The following is a 20,967-nucleotide window of genomic DNA, read 5'->3' on the forward strand; positions in this document are numbered from 1 at the left end:
GAGCGCCCATTACTCCCAACGGTGTCTCCTTCCATTTCTTGTGGCATCCAAATAGAAAATAGCTGAAAAAGGCTGCGTATGAGCTATAATGAGGTTATGATTGTATTCAAGTGGAGGGCAAGATGTCATCGGTTTGTTTCCTATGTGTGTCCTTGAGCACTTTTCCCATGACCGCAGAGCTGCTGACCAGAGTGTTGTTTTCATGCCGAGCCATTAGAGCATTCTTTATGGATGTTTGGGTAGCCAGAGAAGTACAGACCAGCAGTCATGGTTTTTTATCACACGTATTTATCACATGCACACACCATAAGATATGCTGTCTGTGGGATTCCAGAAATATGCGGTGGCTGTATCTCTTCAGCTGCTTTTGTGAGATCTTCCGCTTAATGTAGAGAGAGGGGGCAGATTTTTCATGGTGCAAATGTAAATCTGTGGTCGTGTCACATATTACAGATGCCAACAAAAACATAATGCTATATTTGGTGGCTGAAACATCACCACCATTGTGATTTCCATGCGCACAAAACAGTAAACATGACTTTCAGGGGTGGAGAGGTGTGACTGAGTCATAGTGTTACTGGCTTTTCTGTCCTCATTCATTTTCATGAGTGTATGTTGCCCATGCGCGAAAGCAAATCTCAGATTTTGTTGGATTGGATTTTAGGGTTGAACCTTGAAGGCAAAGTGTGTTTCTGTGAAATGGAAATGACCTCTTTCAATTGGTGGCATAGTATCACACTGAGACATACAGTGAGAGAAAAAAAGAGAGAGAGAGAGAGAGAGAGAGAGAGAGAGAGAGAGCGAGCGGAGACAAGAAAATCAAATGAATTGAAAATGGAGTGAGGACTGAACAAAAGACCAGATGCGCTCTCAGAAACTGTTGCTGTCAAGAACATGAAAAGAGAAGAGGGGGGAGAGAGAGAGAGAGAGAGAGAGAGAGAGAGAGAGAGAGAGAGACAGAGAAAGAGAGAGAGAGAGAGAAAGGAGAGGCAAGGGAGGGGAAGGAGAGATACAAGGATAGTCCGCCAGACAGAGGGAAAGATCACCTTATCCATTACAAACTGTGGAGGCAGTCAGACACGGGAAAGGGGGGAGAGAGAGAGGAGCAGGGAAAGTGAGAGGCTGCGTGAGGTGGGGTGGGAGGGAAGGTGGGAGGGGGCAAGTGTGGGAGAGGCAGAAGGGTGTGTGCTCACATGAACCACCCTCTTCCCCTTCTGCATGTGTGCCACTAGCCTCTGTGTCTTTTCTGAAGGCAGAGAATAGAAAAGTTGGGCAAAGTCTGAGTCAGCTCAAAGAGCTTACCAGACACTCATAGCAACTCCCGTCTCCTTTTTTTTTTTTTTTTTATTATTGCTCTCTCACTCACACACTGTATCTTACTCACACACACACACATACACATACATATACAAACACACACACATACACACACACACACACACACCATCCGTCACTCCTGGCAGAGAGAAGACAGGACCACAGGAGAGCCGTCACACACCTCCTCTTCCAGCTACTCACCCAGCCATCGCCAGACGCTTTGCCCAGGATGTGGACTCTGCTCTTGGGGGTCACCTTTGGATTATTGGCCTCCTCCAGGTCGGAACAACCTCAAGGTGAGCGGACTGCGCCTTTGCCCAGCGGACGGCTCTTTGTTTGAGGATTTTTCTGTATTCATTCTGGTTTCAGGCTGGCAAACACTCCTTTGTTGCCAGATTTTATCACCAGACAGTATTGTTCTTTCTTCCCTCCCTCCTCTTTTGAACCTTAGAGTTAAGCCTTGGTGAGAATTTGAGTGAGCGTGTGTGGGTTTGTGTAAAGAGAAGACAGTGAGAGAGGCTGTGCTCTGCTGCTGCTTGTAGAATGGATGAGCGGATGCCGGCAAGAGAGCGTGTGTTACACCAGCACAGACAGGCTTATGTCTGGCAGTCTGAGACTCCTGATAGACACAAAGGAGACAGGCGCTCAGGCTCACTCTGTTTCCCACACACACACTCACATGCGCTGGGAACTCAACCTTATTTATCAGGGTTGTGGATGATCAGTGTAGCTTTCAGGACTCATCCTTGTGCCTTTGAGTTACAGACAGATATAGGGGGACTGTGCTTTTTGCTCTGCAGCTACATCTGGAATCTGTGCCTCCGCTCTTAATGCTTTATTCTCTTACACAAAGGGTATTCATCAGTTGCTGTACCTTTTCCATCTCGTCGCCCCCCGTCTTAGTCTCGTCCTCCCTTGTGGTTTCTGTGTCAAATTTTGATTGTGTTCGGTGCTCAGAGCGGTGGGCTATATCTCTGTGGAGGAGAAGTTGGTACTGAATCAAACAGGTCTGGGTTAGTATGGCTTGTTGCCGTAGGGTGTGTGTGTGTGTGTATCTGGGGGGTGGGGTGGGGGGGTGGGGGGTTGAGGTTGGGGAGGTGGGTGTTAACAATGACTTCCTGGCATTGTGCCAAGAAATGATCAGCATTAAGCTATAAATTGGACCGGTGTTTAAAAGCAAACACAAGACTAACCGGCTTCTATATCCACTGTATTTGTGAGGAGGGGGTGTATCCACTTTCCCCTGTGTGCTACAACACGTGTTTGCCCCCTGGTTTCACCTCAGGGCTCCCAGTGCAGTTTGGTGTTGTGTGTGTGTGTGTGTGTGTGTGTGTGTGTTTGTACGTCTGATTGTTGGGAGTAATTGGTTGTCTGCCAAGTGGAGTCCTGGGGTTTTTACTGCTCGTCCAGGTTCAGCCGTTGTCTTTGAAACTGAAGTCTGTGGCTGTTTCGCCTGAAGGACATCATTAAGAGTGGGACTCGTGGAGTTGTGGCCAGGCCAGACTTCCATGTCAACCAAGATGGGATTTACGGAGGATTTTTACCACTATGCCTCCTGCATGACTTTGGATGTATGGCTATTTACTGTCCAGATTGCGCCGTGATAGGTTATATGTTATCGGAACACAATAATTTGACTCCAAAAATGGAAACGCTTATCTCTTACAGCAGCTGGGAAAGCCCTCTAACAATCAAATGACAGATATATTTATATATATTTTCAAAAGGGTGGCTGAATTAACACCACCCGTTTAAATTCATGTTCTGTTACGACTTCTGCAGGCAATGACCTAAAATGGTTGAGTAAGAAATTCTATGCCACTGAATCTGAACCGTCCAGCAGCTGATGCAACCGATTACAATTGTAGGGAAGTGATTGTCCATCCATGGACACACGGGTTTTGAAAATAATCTTCCCAACTCTCACTGTTAAAGACGAACAACAGGAGAGCATTCACATTTGAAATTCTTGTCTCTTTCAGCCTGTAGGACACATCATCTGTAATTCCGGGAACATAAATGCAGTTTGCATGCCTGATCGGTGAGAAATATTATTCAACTTTGGCTGGGTTTGATGCTACTATGGGGTGTCCTGATGGGTGGACAATGTTGTCCCCTTTCTTGCTTGAAGATATGGCTTGTGCATATGCATCGTTTATGGAACTGGCCCCTGCAGGTTGTGTGCCTCCTCGCAGATCACTAATAATAAACTGTAAGTGGATCTATAATATCTTTAGAAGCCGCAGCTCAAACTCACGTTTGCAGTTGGTAAATCATAATAAAGTTATTTCCATCTCAACTGTTTTTGGTGTTGCTTCAATATCAACAGAAAAAAAAAATGCTATTGGAAAGTATTTTTTTTCCTCCTCACATTTTTGGAACTCATCAATATTCAGCAAGCTGGATGGAGAGTTTTGGGATCACTGGTCGGCACAATCCACAGCTAAAACTGTCATCAGCAACCAGATGTGCCAGGCGCTTTCCGCAGCACGATATCAGTCATTTCTGTTTTAGTGAGAAACACCAGTTGGAAATCATCAAAGGAAAGCAAACAGTATTAACTTCTGGACCAGTCAAAATTACTTTGGCCCATCCAAAACGGAAATCCTCCATGAAGAGCCTTCTTCTTGCTTTTGGGTTTCCCATCATTGAAGTGTGGATAGCAGGCATACATTCTCCACTTTAGAGAGGACCAGACTGACCAGAGTCCTTGGGCCGGGTACCTGTATGAACTGGCAAAGCTGAATACACACACACACACACACACACACACACACACACACACATTCACTCAGTATGACCACCAAACCTCTTGCAAATGTGGCCTTATTTGCCTCCTTGGTGGAATTACCCCTCCCTCACCTGCCTGTGTCATGTTTCAAGGTGAGGGGTGGTGAGGGGCCCTGCGGGCTGCAAATAGAGCCTGACAAAGAGAGCTTGTGCCTATATGGACTCCGCGTATACCACCTCCTGCCACCTGAGACTCTCAGACACGTGTTTGCCTCCTCTACCACTGTACCCTCCTTTACAGACCAGCCACCCTGAAGCCTCATGGTCCTGCACCACCATATTGCGTAATCCCTCTGCCCCTCATCTCATTTTCCTCACTTTACCTACCACCTGAGAACTTTTGGACACCGTCTCCCTTGGGTGCCGATCTGCATTTCAACTGAACTCAAATGGAGAAGATGTGCTCATATTTCGGGTCTGCCACCGCGTATGCTGTTAAACCTATTAATTACATTTTAAAACCTTTTTTGCGAGATTCAGGGTGCCTGGCTGCTGCCCTGTTCTCCCGCCCCTCGCCTGCTTGTCCTCCTCGTGTACACTAAAGCCTTTGTGGCTCTGGGAAAGCTGCTCAGAAAGAGCTCTCTAATGTATACAGATCCTCCTGCACCAGGCAAACTCGGAGTTCTCCAAACTGACTACGTCCTCACCCATAACAAGTTTACATCTCTTGTATATTTTAATTTTGTGCTTGCTCAAAGGTATTGAGATGACGATGTGTCAATTTCTTTAAAAGGACAGATCGAAGTAGCTGTGCCAATAGATCTGAAAGCACATATCATAACATGTGCAATAACACCGGAGCATTAAAGAATAAAACATTAAGACCAAAAAAGAACCACAGAAAAAAAAAAAAAAAAACATCCAGTAGCCAAAGGAGGCTGAAAGTAGCAAGACTTGCCAAACCATTTAATTTTCTAACTCAAATGTCAGTATAGCCAGTTTCTTTTTGTAATCTGAAGGTTAGAACACAAAATGTCTCCTAAAAAGCATAAACTGTAGCACAGATTATATGTACCGCTGGCCAATGGCACATTAAAGCAAACTTCTGCAGTGTAGTGTTGAAACTATGTCTATCCAAAGCTGTAAAGATGTTAGTTTGAAGAGAGTGTTAGAGGTCAAGCCGTCTTTCTTATCATGGATCATCGGCACGGGGCCTGGCCACTGAAACCGTCTTTCAATTTAGATGAGCAATTTTAGAGCTAGCATTCACTGAAAAGAGGTATGTAATAAAATTCACCCCTCCTTCACCTTCTAAAAGAAACCAAGGCTGTTTTCAAAAGAGTATAATAATCAGAGATGGAAGTAGAGAGAAAGAGAGTGAGTAAAAAGGGGATGCTGGAGAGCAAATGGGATAAAGAGATTCCTTCAGGTGACCTTCGGGTGGTTTTGTGTGTGTGTGTGTGTGTTTGTGTGCAGAAACATATGTGCGCTGGATCTCATGTTTCACCTGTCCCAATGGCCTGTTGTGACCAGTGAAGGGCGAGACATGGGCATGCCTGCTGACAGAGCAACTTCTATGGAGGAGAAGGGAGATAACGCAAGATAATGAATCACTGTGAGATTGATGACAACAAGGTCACTGTCTTCTCATCCAGACTATGGCTTACAGGATGTTACAGTCACAGCACAGGGGCATATACAGTAGAAGTTCTTCAAACATGGGATTTTTGCTGTTGTAATGCTTTTGGGAAAGGTGCAGGGCGAACACTTCCTATACTTATGAGCTTCTGTCTTTTCAGTTAGAGACCTGGAAGAGGTAGATAAGAGGTCAGGAAAGGTGTCAAATTGGGGAAAGTTGTCAATGTTATCATTGTTTACATTGAGATACCAGGCGCACCGGCAGTCTTTTAACATGCAGCACTGTCTACACAGGTTGTTACAACCAGTCTGGTTTTTAAACTGGGGTTGGGGCACCCCCAGGGGTCCCTGAGGGGCTTGCAGGGGGTCCTCAAAAAAGGAGTTTCAATTTCACAAGATTTAATTCAATAGAAACTGATACCAAAATGTATGGGTGATTAATTTAACGTTATGTTTTAATCTCACTACTTTGAACATGCTTGTCAGTTAAGTATGACAACTAACCATTTAAATACTTAATAAAAACCAACCTGTCTTTTCATAGCAGAATCAAAGTCAAAATGCAGCTTAATGAAAGTGAACTTGGGGGGGCGCATCATGAAACCTTTATAATTCCTTGTCTTAAGCATTTGTTAGGTCAGTGCCAAAGAGTGTGTGTGTGAGTGCACTTGTTTATGTGTGTGTGTGTGTGTGTGTTTGTGTGTGTGTGCGTGCACTTGTTTATGTGTGTGTCTGTCTCTGTGTATCTTTGTGTACATGTGTTGATGTGTGTGGGTGGGTGTGTGTATGTGTGTGCATCTGCTTGCGGGGGGTAATTTGTTCATTATAGCTGGCACAGACAAAACAAATAGAGAAAAGAGGAGAGAGAGAGAGAGAGAGAGAGAGAGAGAGAGAGAGAGAGAGAGAGAGAGAGAGAGGGATAGAAAGTGAGAGTAGAGGCAGGCCTCTCTCTTACTATCTGAGCAGCTGGGGGTTTTGGCAGGACGCTGTGTTAGAGCCTCCTTTCTCTCAAGGTCTGTACATCGAGACCCTCCAGTCTCCTAGGTTCTTTCAACTCTATTACGTGACAATGGAGCCTTTGGTAGAGTCACTGCCTTGGCATAGTAGGCCTCTGGACTTTATAAAGACACCCATGACCATCCCCTCTGCATACTAATAGGAACACCTCTGATTCATGTGTGCCACCTCCTTTCAGCTCACCATCAGGCCAAGCTGCCTTTGATCGCTCCGGGCAGCTTTGCAAGGCCAAGAGTATTTTCTTTTTCTACTTTCAGGGACACTGTGACATGTGGCAGCATGTGTCTGAATGTTTGTCAGATGGGTGGATGTGTGTGTGTGTGTGTGTGTGTGCGTGTGCATGAGTGTGAGTGTGTGCAATGTCTGTAAGAGAGAGAGAGAGAGAAAGGGAAAGAGAGAAAGGAGGAGGTGGGGCTGCAACAACAGCTTCTAACAGAATAACCCAAATATTGGCAACAGCCGTTGTTGCCCAACTGCCGCTGACAGCAGAGAGATGAACTTCCTGTTGTTCTCTAACAGTCAGAAACAGTAGATAAGGCACGCACTTTTTCTGATATCTGGTCTCTCTGAAGCCTCATTTGTACACTGAAATGCACATGACTATTGTGATGAGCATGGTCACTAAGAAAGAAACTCCAATTTACAAGTGGTTGATGCTAGATGTTTGGGTAAAAAAATAAATAAATAAAAAATTCTGGCCTTGACAAGCATCTGTAATTGGGAGCAACATGCTTTTGAATTACACACGTTTTTTGTGTTTTTTGTACTAGTTGTGTATGAGTTAATGCCCAGCCCTAGTCAACATTTGGTTGCTAACAGTACACTAAAAGTAATTCCAACAAATTGTGAGTTATACACAGTATGTATGTACAGTATGACTACTGTCCATGGAGGCATAGTTAAGCAATCAGGAGGGAACATGTTACACAGGCTTACACAGATGGTTCTGTGTCTTAAAAGAAGGATGTGCGCAGTGGAGTGTAACTTGTGGTATCAGAGATCCAGTCTGATTTCTTGCGGTTCACCATTTCTTGGTTTTGATGTATTATGTTGATTTTCTTCCAGCTTAGGTGCATTTTGTGTCTTATGTATTATGTATTCTGCTTATTTCCACCTTTACGGTATGCCCATGCACATCTGCATTCAGTAAAGTGTCTCTTGTAAATGCGTGCAGAGAAATCACAATATCACTATAAAATGTTAGTGATTGCACACTAGGAACACAATCTGATTTTGTAGAAACTGTGCGTTTTTTTTGTCAGATGTTCCATCACAGTGTATTTTTCACATCAACTCTGCTGAGAAGATGTGCATGTTTCAGTTCACAGAAGAAACAGGAACACATGCAGGGAGAGAGACGCAGGCGCAGATCTGATCTTGTACAGGTCAGGTGTGGTGCAATTGGGAGGCGTATTTCACAACACAGGCGGTCACCATCATGGAAACTCTGCGTAAACAAGTCGCACAGATAACATAGATAGGGTTGGGCTTCCTAAATGGTATGATTCAGTAAATCGGTCTATCATATCTGGGGTGAGAAAAGGTGCACACTTCAATAATCTTCATTTTGAAGGGTTAGACGGCTGCATCAACTGTAGAGGTGAAAATGGAAAGCATTAACCCACGACACACAAAATGTTGCCTACTTTTCATCAACTTTCAATATAGTCCGAATTATCAGCTAAGCCTCCGCAGAAATAGCCAGAACAGCGATCACATTTCCACAGCGGAGAGAGTGCACACGTCGATGACACCTTATATGCCTTGTGCTAAAGTATTTCCTATAAAGTCACAAACCCCGACCGACAGATGTGTTATAATCGCTTTGATACAGCTTTAAAGCGCACTTTCGCCGAAATTGTCATGAGACTGTGCTTTTGTCTCGGTGTGGGCGGGGGAAACCATGGAAAGGTCACTATGGAGACAAAGTCACTTGTGCATGTTGAGTCTCAGAGGACTGTGTCTGTCCCTGTTAACAGAATATCATGGGACTCCTCCTCATTCACTTTCAATGCTGGTGCAAACACTCGCCTGACCGATTCAAGGAAATCTTCATTCCTAAGTTCTGAACAATATTCCTTGATTATTTATTAACATTGTTGTTGTGATAATGCTGGTGTATCTGGTATGAGTGTGTGTGCGTGTGTTTCTGTGTTTACAAGCACACTTGTTTGGCACTGCGTGTTTGTGTGTGTGTGTTTCACTGAGCCCTGTGTGCGCTTTGTGCTGCACATGCGGGTACTGGGCGCTCCGCATGTGTTTGTGTGCTGCCGCCTGTTCATTTGCTATTCCAAACGCTGGGCCTAATTTGCATTTTTGTTTTCATTTCAGAGAGAGAGAGATTTCCCTGTTGGTTCTCTTTTGCACTAGTAAACAAGCAAATGGGCTGCGCATCACCAACGTGCGCAGCAGTGAACAGGTTTCACTGTACAGTAGGCATACAGTGTGCCATGGACATAAAAGCCCTTACTTATTTTCCTTTTTAAGTGATGCGCCATAACTTTTTTTTAAATAAACAAATATCCATTTTGCTACTTTGTGTTGCTGATCAATACTACCCAACAGTGATTCCAGCTGTAGTCTGCTCATAAATCAGTTCATAAGCTCTTGCGCCTCTTGTGGTTCTTCCACATAGAGATATAAGGGACAGGCCTGCTTCACCCATAACTGATAATTTTCTGTCAATCACTCACTGTATGCTGCATTCAATCCCTTCAAGAAAGTTTTGCTCACAAGCTTTCACGGCAAACCTACGTTCCCAAACCTCTAGCCATCTCTGCATCCTCCACAAAATCCTCTCATGCGTGTTCATGCAGCATGAAGGCAGCACAGGGTGAGTTCTTGATACAAATATCATGCATTATGGATGAAGCATCCCTTTAATGATTTTCCCCATCATTAAATACCACTTTCACATTTTTTTTTTTTGTTTGTTTGTTTTTTGTTTTTTTTTATTGAACTCCTTTGTACTTGTTTGCGTCTTTGACGTGGAGGGTTCCCAATGTCTTTCGGTGTGACATGTACATGTGTTTTCACACTTTGGCCGGAACAAAGTGGTGTGAATCAAACCCTTGACAAGGCCTCAGGGCCAAACCAAGGAGCTGAGTATCCTGCCCGTCTCATAATGCTCATCCAAACACACTTGTGACTCACACAGGAATACAGCCATAAAACACATTACACATCTGTATATCAAGGCTTTATTCATTACGCACTGTATGGTGTGAAAGCGTTTACAGTGTCTCTGGGGAAATCAGTTTTCTCAGAAAGGCAGAATCATGTTTTCCTTTCTCAGGAAAAGAGAACAGAAACGTGCCCAAAGTACGGCGGATGCTGCGCAAATTCTAGAAATCAAATATGAATGAATAGCTCCGTTTTAAAGCTCATGAATGAATGAATCTCCAGCTGGCCGGTTGTTTCTTCCACAGGAAGTGGTGCGTGGTTGAGTGTGATTGCTTTGTGTGTTGAGGATATGAAGACCAAATAATAAAACATCCATACACCCATAACATCCATACCATCTGTATGCATACCTTATGATATTATTTTAGAGCCCAAATGTGGGTCTAAAACAAGAATATACAGTGTTTGTATATGCTGCTTGTAAATCTGATTACAACTGAAATACAGATTTTTAAAAACATATGCCCAAAAAGTCTGTGACATCATAACAGCTCCTACACTTTGATGATGTCTCAAACACTTCTGTTGAGATTTTATTTTTTTATTTATTTTTTTTTTTGGAAAACAAAATGGAATAACTTCCCACCTCAACCAAAATAGTACATTGTAGCAACAATCAAGATCCACAGATTTATTTGTTTGTTTGTTTGAACTATACCAGCCCATTATCAAGGTAAAGCATGTCACGAACTTGGTTAAGGTTAAGAAAAAGTTCTGGCTGAGATTAGGACACATTAGTTAGCCAACTAACATGAGCAAACTAACCCATCTAACCCACCCCACCTACATCCTTATGTGGACTTTGTTGCCCCGTTCATTTTACGACATGTGGCTGCTCCTTCATACAACCGTGAACTTTTCAAACCAAGGTGACACAAAACATGACAAACACGGTTTCCTCTGGTGGACTGCGAGACACTGAAGCTATGTTCTGTTGCTGTCCTCCTTACAGTGAGGTCTCGGAGCTGCAGCTATGCAGGGGTGTTCCTGGTTGAAGGGGAGAGCCGCTACTCCCTGACCTTTGAAATGGCCCAGAAGTTGTGTGAAAACCTGAAGAGCACCCTGGCAAGTCCAGAGCAAGTTCAGGCGGCCTATAACAGCAGCATGGAAACCTGCAGGTGAAATTACAAACCTTCACTGAAACCTCTCAGTTATTCCTATGGCTAACATTCCCCAGTGTTTATGTTTTTATATTTACATCTGTGCACAGCACTTTCTTTTAAAACATGAGGCAGAGCTGACTCTGGGCATTTCAGTGTTTTATATACAGTGGTTGCATTATTTACCAAAGTGAAGACCATTTTCTAATCATGAAAGACTTAGCACCATGCATGCATGGTTAATTCATGCATGTACCAATCAGCTTAATAAAAAAAACATGTTTATTGTGAGAGCCAATCTTGTTTGACACCGTCGGCTTACATACTCTAGAGATTACAATAGTCAAATGGGAGGAGTATTTTTTTTCATTTGGGATACTGATCATCGGTCCCGTGGATTACACACATCATGCAGCAACAAGGATAAATAACTACCGCAAGATGTGTTTCCCTAACAGATCTATGATCGGATTTCTCTGACACTACTTGTGTTAGCGATGAAAAACTGATCATGAATTAGCAACCAGGAGAAACAGTTAATTTATGCCTTATTTCTGTGAAATGGCAAAATTATCGTTTGTTTGGCCTCTTTTTGGTGTTGATTATCATACATCTGGCAACACTGCCGTTGGCTATGTCAACAATGGCAAAGCATCTTTATGGAGGAAGTATTGGGCAATATTTCAGGATCTTTTTCCTTAGAAACACAACAAAAAAAGGATACCTTGGTACTTTTACCAAACAGATTAAAATCTGGCACAAATCATGCGCAAATTAGCCATGTCAACTTTAAAAGCACTAAGGCCACATTTTGTGTTGCAATATGATTTTTAAACAAAACTTTGAGGATGGAGACCATAGCCAGTATGGAGAAAAGTCTTTCATGATTCCATTTCCAGTCTTTACTTTGTTAAGTAACAGAACTGCACTGAAACCATGCAGTAACTGGTCAAAGTTGTTTTACAGTACATTGGCAGGGTGTTAGTGGGGCTAGGCTATGGAAAGGAAAGCTCTGGAAAAGAGCTTAGGCAGAGTCAGAGTAACTCCTGAGCACTGCTCCTCAGGATAATGAAAGCTTTACATTTCAAAGTGGCTGCACCAGGACTTTACAAGAACATTATCCTTTTTGCCCAATTTCATGTGACATCACAGATGTTGGGGCCCTCTTCATTTTTACTGTAACAGAAGACAGTGAATGCAAATGAATTCAAAGTAAGTCAGCCCAGAGTATATTCTGAAATCCTGAAACTCATTAGAATCGCCCTTTAAAGTTCAGCTTTAAATTCTGGTGGTCATAATATTGCACTAGGTCAAAATGTCTAAAATTAGAAAAAGGAATACGGTGAAATACTCCCCAGCTGTGTTCCTCTCCTCTTTTGGTTGGCCATGAGGATAGACATGTGACTTAATATGAGTGTTTTATTCTTTTTATTTAGTATCACTACGATAAATTATTCCATCTACTAATGCTTTTCAAATGTGCCCTCTAAAAATGCTATTTCTATGTCTGTACAGAATTGGCTGGATCAACGACCAGACCACTGCTCTCCTCAGACAGGTGCATCATGAAAACTGTGCACAGAACCTGACGGGTCTCTTTGTCTACGTTACTTCACCTGACACATCCTATGATGCCTTATGTTATGATGAAAAAGGTGACTATATCTACCTGGTATACATTGCTATTGTTTTGACAATGTGATTGTACCGTTAATAATTGTCATTTGTGTGTGGAAGGAGAGCATCATTATGTGTTATGCAAATTCATAACGTGTGACACAACTGTATAAATGATTTGCTTCTCCATTTTGATCGCTTCTACTTCCTATTTCTTCATGTACCAGCTGGATCTGGTGAGAACTGTTCAGAACGCATCGTGGCAGATTCACACATAAACTCAGATGCACCAGGTTAGTACAGCATGTCCATTCACACTCATTCCCATCATCACACAGTGTGTTTACTGCCATTTCTCATCATCTCCAGAGTTAAAATGCTCGCTTCAACTTAAAACCTGATAATTATCCAAAATCCTGCTGCTGCATCAAGCGCCATGTTTCCTCTAACCTGCCGCACCTCCTCTAGCATTTACAGCTGATAATAGTATTTCTATCAATATTCAAAGACACGTTGAGTCTATGAGTTATGACACTGAACAGATAATGGACTCATTTCTGAGTCGTCAATAGGAGTGCACAATATGGTGCACGTATCCTCTGTGGAATCATTTAACAGTTTCAGGCACAGACAAAGTGAGAACCTCTGAGACAACACCTTGGTCTAGTTACCTGGTTGGAGTGATGTCATTTCTGTACAGTCAACCCTACTCACAGTTACATTTCACGGCTGCCTTTAATGCTGATGAAGGATCAGATTCCTCACCCTTAGGTTACTCCTCTCCATTTGTGAGGGAAATGCAAAGACAAGATCATATAGAGGCAAAACATTGTCCTCATTCCATTATATTTACCTGTGTATTATTCTATGGAGAAGTATTGCAATTACACAATAGCACGTTGTGAGGACATAATGGCAATCTTTTCAATACGTGCTGTTTTTAAATGGGTGTAACACATTACAAGTGTTACACACCGGGAATACAAACACAAAAAGTGCACAAGCACAAATACGCCCAAAGAAACTTTTATGAAGTGAAACATTACCAAAGCAGCTTCGCCCTTTTTAAAAGAGGAAGACCCAAGCAGATCATGTGCTCACAAAAAGAAAGGTGCCTTTCCTCAAGTAGCATCTCAAGCAGCTTTACAGAGGTGTGATAATATTTATCAGGATGTGACTCATTTTGCGGTGTACGTTTACATTTGTACATATATTTTTGTATATCTTTTTTTGTCTTTACGGCATTTCCCCACAAGACTTTCTTCAACAATGCTTCAATGATCTATTCACTGCATACCACCCTGAATACCATATGACGGTTATCGAGCAAATGTATTTTAACTGTATTGAATACCAAAGCATGCAAATGCATCATTGAAATATCATTTGTGTAAATTCAGCATGTATTTTCATTGTAACGATGGCTGTGTAATGTGAATAATTGGGGAAAAAAACTTCCCAAATTTTCTTTGAATCAAAGGAAAAAGTATTTTGCAGAAATAATTTTACGCAACCCATGGAGTGATATGTAAGCAGATATCCCCACATTGGTGAATAGTTGCTGATGTCATCATTATATAACGCATGTCAGGAGATAGGCGTGAGATTTCTCTGATTCACCCATGTCCAGATAGACACAAACAAGAGCTATTAATTTCTCCAATCTGTCACCCAACATGTAGTGTCCCTGCAGTTAAAATCTGTCATGCATGACCCTTTTCTACTGTCCAATCAACCCCTCGGTCATCGATAGACGACCAGACAACAGCCCCAACTGTTGTGGAAGCGGAGGCCACTGAGGAAGCGTATACACCCCAACCTACGGATTCATCTGGTGGCGCGGGCGATGACATGGTTAGTGTCACGGAATCCTCTACAGGAGAGGGAGTGAGCACGGAGGCTGAGGCTAACGGTGAGGTGAAAGCCACAGAGAGTCCTGTTGGAGGAGGTGAGCATTATGGTGGCAATGAGACCAGGGATGGGGAGTCCTCTGCCAGCCCTGAAGTGTTGGTCAAAGGCTTTGATGAACCCACCGGATCTGGGATGCGGCCAACCCCCTCTGAGGAAGAGAAAGCCTCTACGGTGACCCCTGCAAGAGAGACAGATCAAACAATGCAGACCCCCGTTTCCCAGCCAAAGGTGGACCTGGATTCAGGTGCTACAGGAGATGGTATGGACAATTTGCCATCTAACATGTTGAGTGTAAAAAACAAACTGGTAGCAATATCAAATGCTATATTTAAAACAAGTCAAAACATGTATGTGTAAAGTTGAGTATGTGATTACAGCTCACAAAATTTGCTTTTTAAAAGGTCATGAAGCATGTTCACTTTCAATATTTTGTCTTTTGTACTGGTAATGTTTGGTCACAACAGAGCAGTGTAAAATCATTACATATTTTGTTGCTATAATGTGTGAATGTGTGTGTGTGTGTGTGTGTGTGTGTGTGTGTGTGTGTGTGTGTGTGTGTGTAAGAAAGAAGGAGCAGCTTAGTCTGTATTCACAAGTCAGTATGCATGATGCTCTTTGTGCACCACAGACACTCAATTTTAGACACAGTGTCTCAGCAAAAAGAAATGAATAAATTAGAAAGAGGTGCAGAACCAGTTGAGTTAATTTCCATGTTTGCCACAGGGAAGGATTCTTTAAAAAAAAATAAAAATAAAAATAAAATACAGCATCATACCCTGCCATTCACATGCAACAAGTTTTGGGAAGCCTGAAGAGACTTTAAGAACACAGCACGCCCCCTGGTGTTTGGTTGAGCTGTGGAAAAGATGTGATCAAAAGAGGCCTGAATGCCTTTTGTTTTTGAACTCCTTCACAACTGAAATCAGTCAGGCTCGCCTTTCCTCCGTGACATGTTAACAACAGAGGCTGAAATGCTGAGTACAGCAACAGGTTCCAGTCAGCTCTGTCGTGGCAGAGGAGGAGCTCAGAGACGGCAGGGGTTGCTCTCAGGGAGCGAGTCTAAGGAGGGCTGGTTAAATGGGGGGGAATCTCTAAGGAGCAAAGTGTTGCTCCTAAAAGGTCATTATTGTCAATGATAGTCATCATTGTAAAGGACCTTCTCATTCTGCTGAGATTACAGCTTCTGACCAGAGGGTTGCTTGGTTGGGCAGGGTCAGTTGTCATCTCTCTTGACTATTTTGTCCTGCTCTCAAGCAGTGATTGCGAGAACCCAATTACCTGCTGAGCAGCACAGAATACATGTCTCACTAACATATTCAGTTTACTGTTGATGTAAACACTAATTAAATCAATAAGACAAATTTAGTTTGATCTTCAGACTGATTAACAATACCGGGTATAACTATTTTACATGCACCATGTGCACATAAGCATTTAGGCCTCAGCCTGCAGTATCTTCATTCTGCAGAGTTTTTTTTTTTTTTTTTTTAATAATGACAATTAAGTAGTTTCTTCATGAAAATGTCACCTCTCCTGTTTTGAGCTGAAATGAAGGATAAGATGAAGATCAGTGCCATAGCCTGATCTTTCAGTAGTGATAAACTCTACAATAGAGCCATTGACTCTTGAACTCTTACAACTGTGTATTTTGTGTAGTTTTAAGTTGAATGCATGCTTGTTTTCCTCACTGTGGGTAGCTTTTGTTTGTGTGGTCAATAAGAGTTAATGTTAGTTAATAACAGTTAATAACAGTGCCCTTACCTTTTTGTCCTATTCAGATCCAGCCTTAGAGCAGACTGACAAGGGGAGGGATGCCCCTGGGAACAGAACTCCACCTACAGGACAGGATGGCAGCGGCTCACCAAGTGAGCAAACCATTGTTTCCCATAAACCTCCAATACTCTAATATAATGATTATAATAGCAATCATACAGTTATGTGGTGAAAAAATGCACAAGACACTTAATATTACAATTCAGTACTGCTCACAAAAATCAAAATGTCCCTTTCTATCGTTCATTTATTGACAGTTTCCTCAAGTTTATTACCAACTTTGCTTTAGATGTGTTTATTCATTGCTTGTTGTGTCTCTACAGGCTGGTGGATCGTCATTGCAGTGATTGTGGCTATTGTTGCCATTCTTCTTGTGTGTGCAGCCATTGCCAAAAGAAACAGGTGTGTCCTCACTTGTCATTCTTCTTATCTTAAACTGACAGAGCTGTTATGTCATATTGTCTGGACAGCAGTCTTTCAAATTTCAGCCCCTAACACTAATCTCTCCACGTACAGCAGACAGTATTCAGTTTTCCAACATTCACGGCTCAAACTGCAATAAACTAAACATGTCAAAATGTGCTCTTACAGCTGGTGTGGTAAACAACAGACCCTGATGATCACGTCCAAAGACGGCGCAGAGGGCAACGGCGCAGCATCGTCAGTCGCAAGCTCCCGTGCACAAGAGAGGGAGCAGGAAATGGTGACCCTCATGAACAAGGAGAAGATCCAGGAGAACGGCAACACAGAGGAGTTCACCGTCATCACACTAGAGGAGTCGCCAGATAAAGAACAGCTGGCATGAAACAGGAGTGTGTAAGGGCGGGGATGGCAGGGGAGGTGAGGATAGGAGAGACAGAGTGAGGGGTTGTTTGGGAGAGTGGACGGGTGGGGGTTGGGGCTTAGAAACAATGGGTTGCAAAAATTGATTCGGTGGCTATGGTGTTAAATGGACACTGAAAAGGCAACAGAGTATAGGCTGATGCTTTCGAAGAGAGTGCTAATGTGTGTTTTATGTAGATTAGGATGGAGATTTGTCTCGCCACGTACCCAGGTACTGTGCAAGGTGTGGAGCCGCTGACTGACTGTCGGTGGGATCGGGTCTTTCAAACCAACATGTGCAGGAATTTGTTGTGTATATACTCGCCAGGTTAGCTGGGATTGATTGGCCCTTCAGAGAGCCATGCATGAAGGAGAGTCATGCATGTAGGTGTGGCAGGGTGTGTGAATGTGCTTTGTGTAATTTTTTAATGTTTGTATGGTTGTTTGCTCTGATGAAGAAGAGGGTGGATGAAGGCATAAAGGGAGGGGGGAGATGGGCAGGTCTTGGTGCTCTGAGCCAGAGGGGCCGCAGGGGTAAAGGACACATTGATTCCAACTGATTTATTTTGGAAATTTCTGGAACCCTGAATTCTGGGTCATAGCAGACTGAGAGATTAAACAAATGGGGGGACAATCTCAAAATCAAATATTAATAAGACGACCGAATATTCATGGGCTGTTTTATTTCAAATACTGCATATGGGAGGAAAAAAAAAAACCTTGGTGTTTTCTGTGTTTTCCTGTGCTTTTTGTTATGTTTTATTTTGTTTGCTTACTGTTGTAACCTTGTGTATATTTCATTCATTGCCTGTGGACTGAAGTTTGGTTTTCCATTTCCAAGAAAACTCGAGATGTCACTATCTTAATTTAATGCAGCTTTGATTCCCTTTTTTCTCGGTCTCTGTATATAAAGTATATGTTTTGAAAATGCCTTAGCAATAGCTTTTTTGGGGTGAGGAGGGGCTATATTTGTGCCTGCTCTGAGTAAAAGAATGTGTCATATTTGAGAGTTATTTAATTAGATACAGCACCGGTAAGGTGAATTGTGAATGGATTTTGCAATAGTCAAAGTGGAGTGGATACTGTATAAATCAACTTGGTGTATAGCATACAAAACTGTGGAATTTAAGCATCATTATATGACATTAATTAACATGGTTTGTCCAAATATGGTTATAGAGTTGGGAATATGATGATATAGTATGTCAAAACGTTGCAATGTATGACAGACAGGATCGTCCTGTCAGTCATGACTTCAATGACGTCATCCTGAGGAGAAGCAGAATGACTATGGAAAGCCTCTAAAAGCATATTAGTGATTATTTGAATGTGACAATTAAGCTCAATCCTGACAAGAGAGTGGCAGCACTTTACCCTCAACTGCTCATTATCACGGCACACATGACAATAGGGGCCTTTGTGTATTGAACACATAGGTATGTGAGAGGTTTCTTTGCACAAAAGAGGCTGCAACCATTTTCTCTGTGTGCTTCAGTGGGGGCGTGATGAATGTCATCCTATACATTCACATATGAAGGCTACAACATGCTACAGATTTTCTACTGACCTTCTCATTGTTGAAATATCCATGAACCACATCAATATTCCCTGTGACAGCTGATTTATCTAAAAATTTCACTTTACAGGTTTTCCAGTGCAAAGCCAAGTTATATACAGTGATTGCCAGCTGATTTATCCTTATTTTTGCCTTCTACCATCTTTCCTGCTTTTGCTCTCATATGTTTCATTTTGAGGACAAGTAGCAATGTATTAGAATAGGCGAGTGTAATGACAAATTAACAACAGATGTTGCTGAAAAGATTTGTAAAGTCATGAATGAAATAAATGTGTATAGAAGAGATATTGGGAGATTGTGTTGGTCATTCGCTGAGTGTCTGTGAAGACAAACAGAGGAAAAGAGAGAGGAGTGTGGGACAAAAGATTGATACGCTGCTATTGCACAAGAGGATGTAAGGTTACCATGAATCCAGGGTCACAATGCAAGAACACACACAGAACACTACCCAATACCAAATAGACAAAAATCACAGCTTAGGCAAACTCTCTTCACTCTAAATCATTTAAAAATAAATAGAAAATGTGGTCATTTAGCATGCATATGAACAAACTGAGTCAATGAGTAAGATCCCATCACAAATGACTGTGGTGCATGCATGGATTTTGTTTATATTTATTTTCTATGTCATGTGCTTCTATGGAGAATCTTGAAATTAATCACTGTCTTAGTCATCAAGCAAAATCATGCATGTGATGTAAATGTGTGTAGATTTCAGGATCATACCGGTGATTTTGCAAGTTTCAAATATCTAGGAAATGCATATACTTCATGTTTCTGCTTAACTTTTCCCTCAGCAAGCAGTCAGGTTTTAAATTTTCCGTACCTTTTATCCAGCCATTAGTTTCCATTCATTCCACTATGAGATGCAAATTAAATTTCAGAGGCTTCAAACTTTCTTCACACCAGAATTCATATCATAACAATAAAGTCGTCCACATTAATTTTCCTAAAATAAGCAGCACTGTTGGTTTTAGTATCTTGAAACAGGATGAAAAAAGACCCCTCATCATGTCACAGACCAAATTATTTTTAATCTTTATGTCAGCTTTTGACAGTTTTGCTTACATTTACTTTTATAGAGCCAGTAGTTTCATAAAACCATAGTATTTGAACATTCTTGTTTTTTGTTTTTTTTTCAAAATAGATGTCTTATTTTCAGCATAACTAAAATGGTGTTTAACAAATGCCTCTTTAAATTAGTAGTGACTTGTTCAACCGCGCAAATAAATAAACAAAGTAAAATTAAGTAACTCACTCAACCAAGAAAAATGTCATCTAATTAAAATGAGTCATGCATTTTTGCCACAGGAATATTCACACAAAATCAGCAGCGGTCAAGAAATAAATAATGCTATCATTTGTGCATTTTGAGACAGAAGATTTTATATTTATTTATTGTTCAGGAAATAAATTATATATTAATGTTTTCCCCTTTGTATTAACTCTACTCAATGCTTTTGCATTTCCACTGCCATAATTCATATGGGTTCATATTCATTTGACATGTGCCATCACTAATTCCTCATTGTGTCATGTCCCACTTTATTCTTATTCTTACTTTTCATTACATTTATTTTTATTATTATTATTATATGCTCTTCCCATTAAAATTTAATCCTCTTGCAGAGTTTAAAGTTGGCTTTCATAGCAGACAGTGTGATATCTCATTGTGAAGGAAACATCTGCTGTTGAACATCACCTTTTTTTAATCACTGGAGAAATATAGCACATCTCAATATTGTATTAATTTAGAATGAGTGACATTCGTGCTCAAGGAAAAAAAAACTAACATAATATCTCATTTGTTTGTGGCTACATGCACAGATTGCTGATAGATTTCTGAGACATCGCTAATGACTCACTGGAGACTTAAAATAGACTTAGAATGAGTAAGAGGTGAGAAAAAAAAAAAAAAAAAAAAAACAAGGACAAAAAGTGAGAGAGCTAAGTGAGAAGCACGATATACCAGAGTGAGACAATCCAAGGTTTGTTTCACAGGGAGAAAAAATCAGCAGAGTTGGAAAATGGTCAAAATCTCACACTGATTTTAATTACAAGTCACCTACATACACTCAGTGGCCACTTTATTAGGCCCACCTGCACAATCGAATCCAACTGTTCTGCCATAAAGTTTACTTTTCTGATGCCTGTAATGCCCAGGTTTTCTTTTTGTCACAGTAATAGAGGTGTTCATTCAATTCTATATTTGGCATTGAGCTCACAGTTAGTCCTGCTGTTGTACTGGACTGCATTTTATGGAGAGGTGTTTCCACTATTCTG

General features: G+C 41.7%; 1 protein-coding gene across 3 annotated transcripts; it reads left to right on the forward strand.

Moving 5' to 3' along the window:
• Positions 1-1,359: 1,359 nt before the first annotated feature.
• Positions 1,360-18,968, forward strand: LOC115361326 (CD44 antigen-like). 3 transcript variants are annotated; one of them, XM_030054745.1, is made up of 8 exons: positions 1,360-1,613; positions 10,838-11,003; positions 12,501-12,640; positions 12,830-12,895; positions 14,356-14,772; positions 16,292-16,378; positions 16,610-16,688; positions 16,878-18,968. In XM_030054745.1, the coding sequence occupies exons 1-8, from the start codon at positions 1,547-1,549 to the stop codon at positions 17,089-17,091; spliced, it is 1,236 nt and encodes a 411-aa protein (XP_029910605.1). In that variant the 5' UTR covers positions 1,360-1,546; the 3' UTR covers positions 17,092-18,968. The 3 variants fall into 3 exon arrangements, with proteins under 3 accessions (XP_029910605.1, XP_029910602.1, XP_029910604.1); XM_030054742.1 differs by having other exon boundaries at positions 1,462-1,613; positions 16,298-16,378; XM_030054744.1 differs by having other exon boundaries at positions 1,462-1,613; positions 14,356-14,757.
• Positions 18,969-20,967: the final 1,999 nt, after the last annotated feature.

Source organism: Myripristis murdjan, chromosome 6, assembly GCF_902150065.1.
Source record: "Myripristis murdjan chromosome 6, fMyrMur1.1, whole genome shotgun sequence".
In the NCBI taxonomy this organism is placed as follows: Eukaryota; Metazoa; Chordata; class Actinopteri; order Holocentriformes; family Holocentridae; genus Myripristis; species Myripristis murdjan.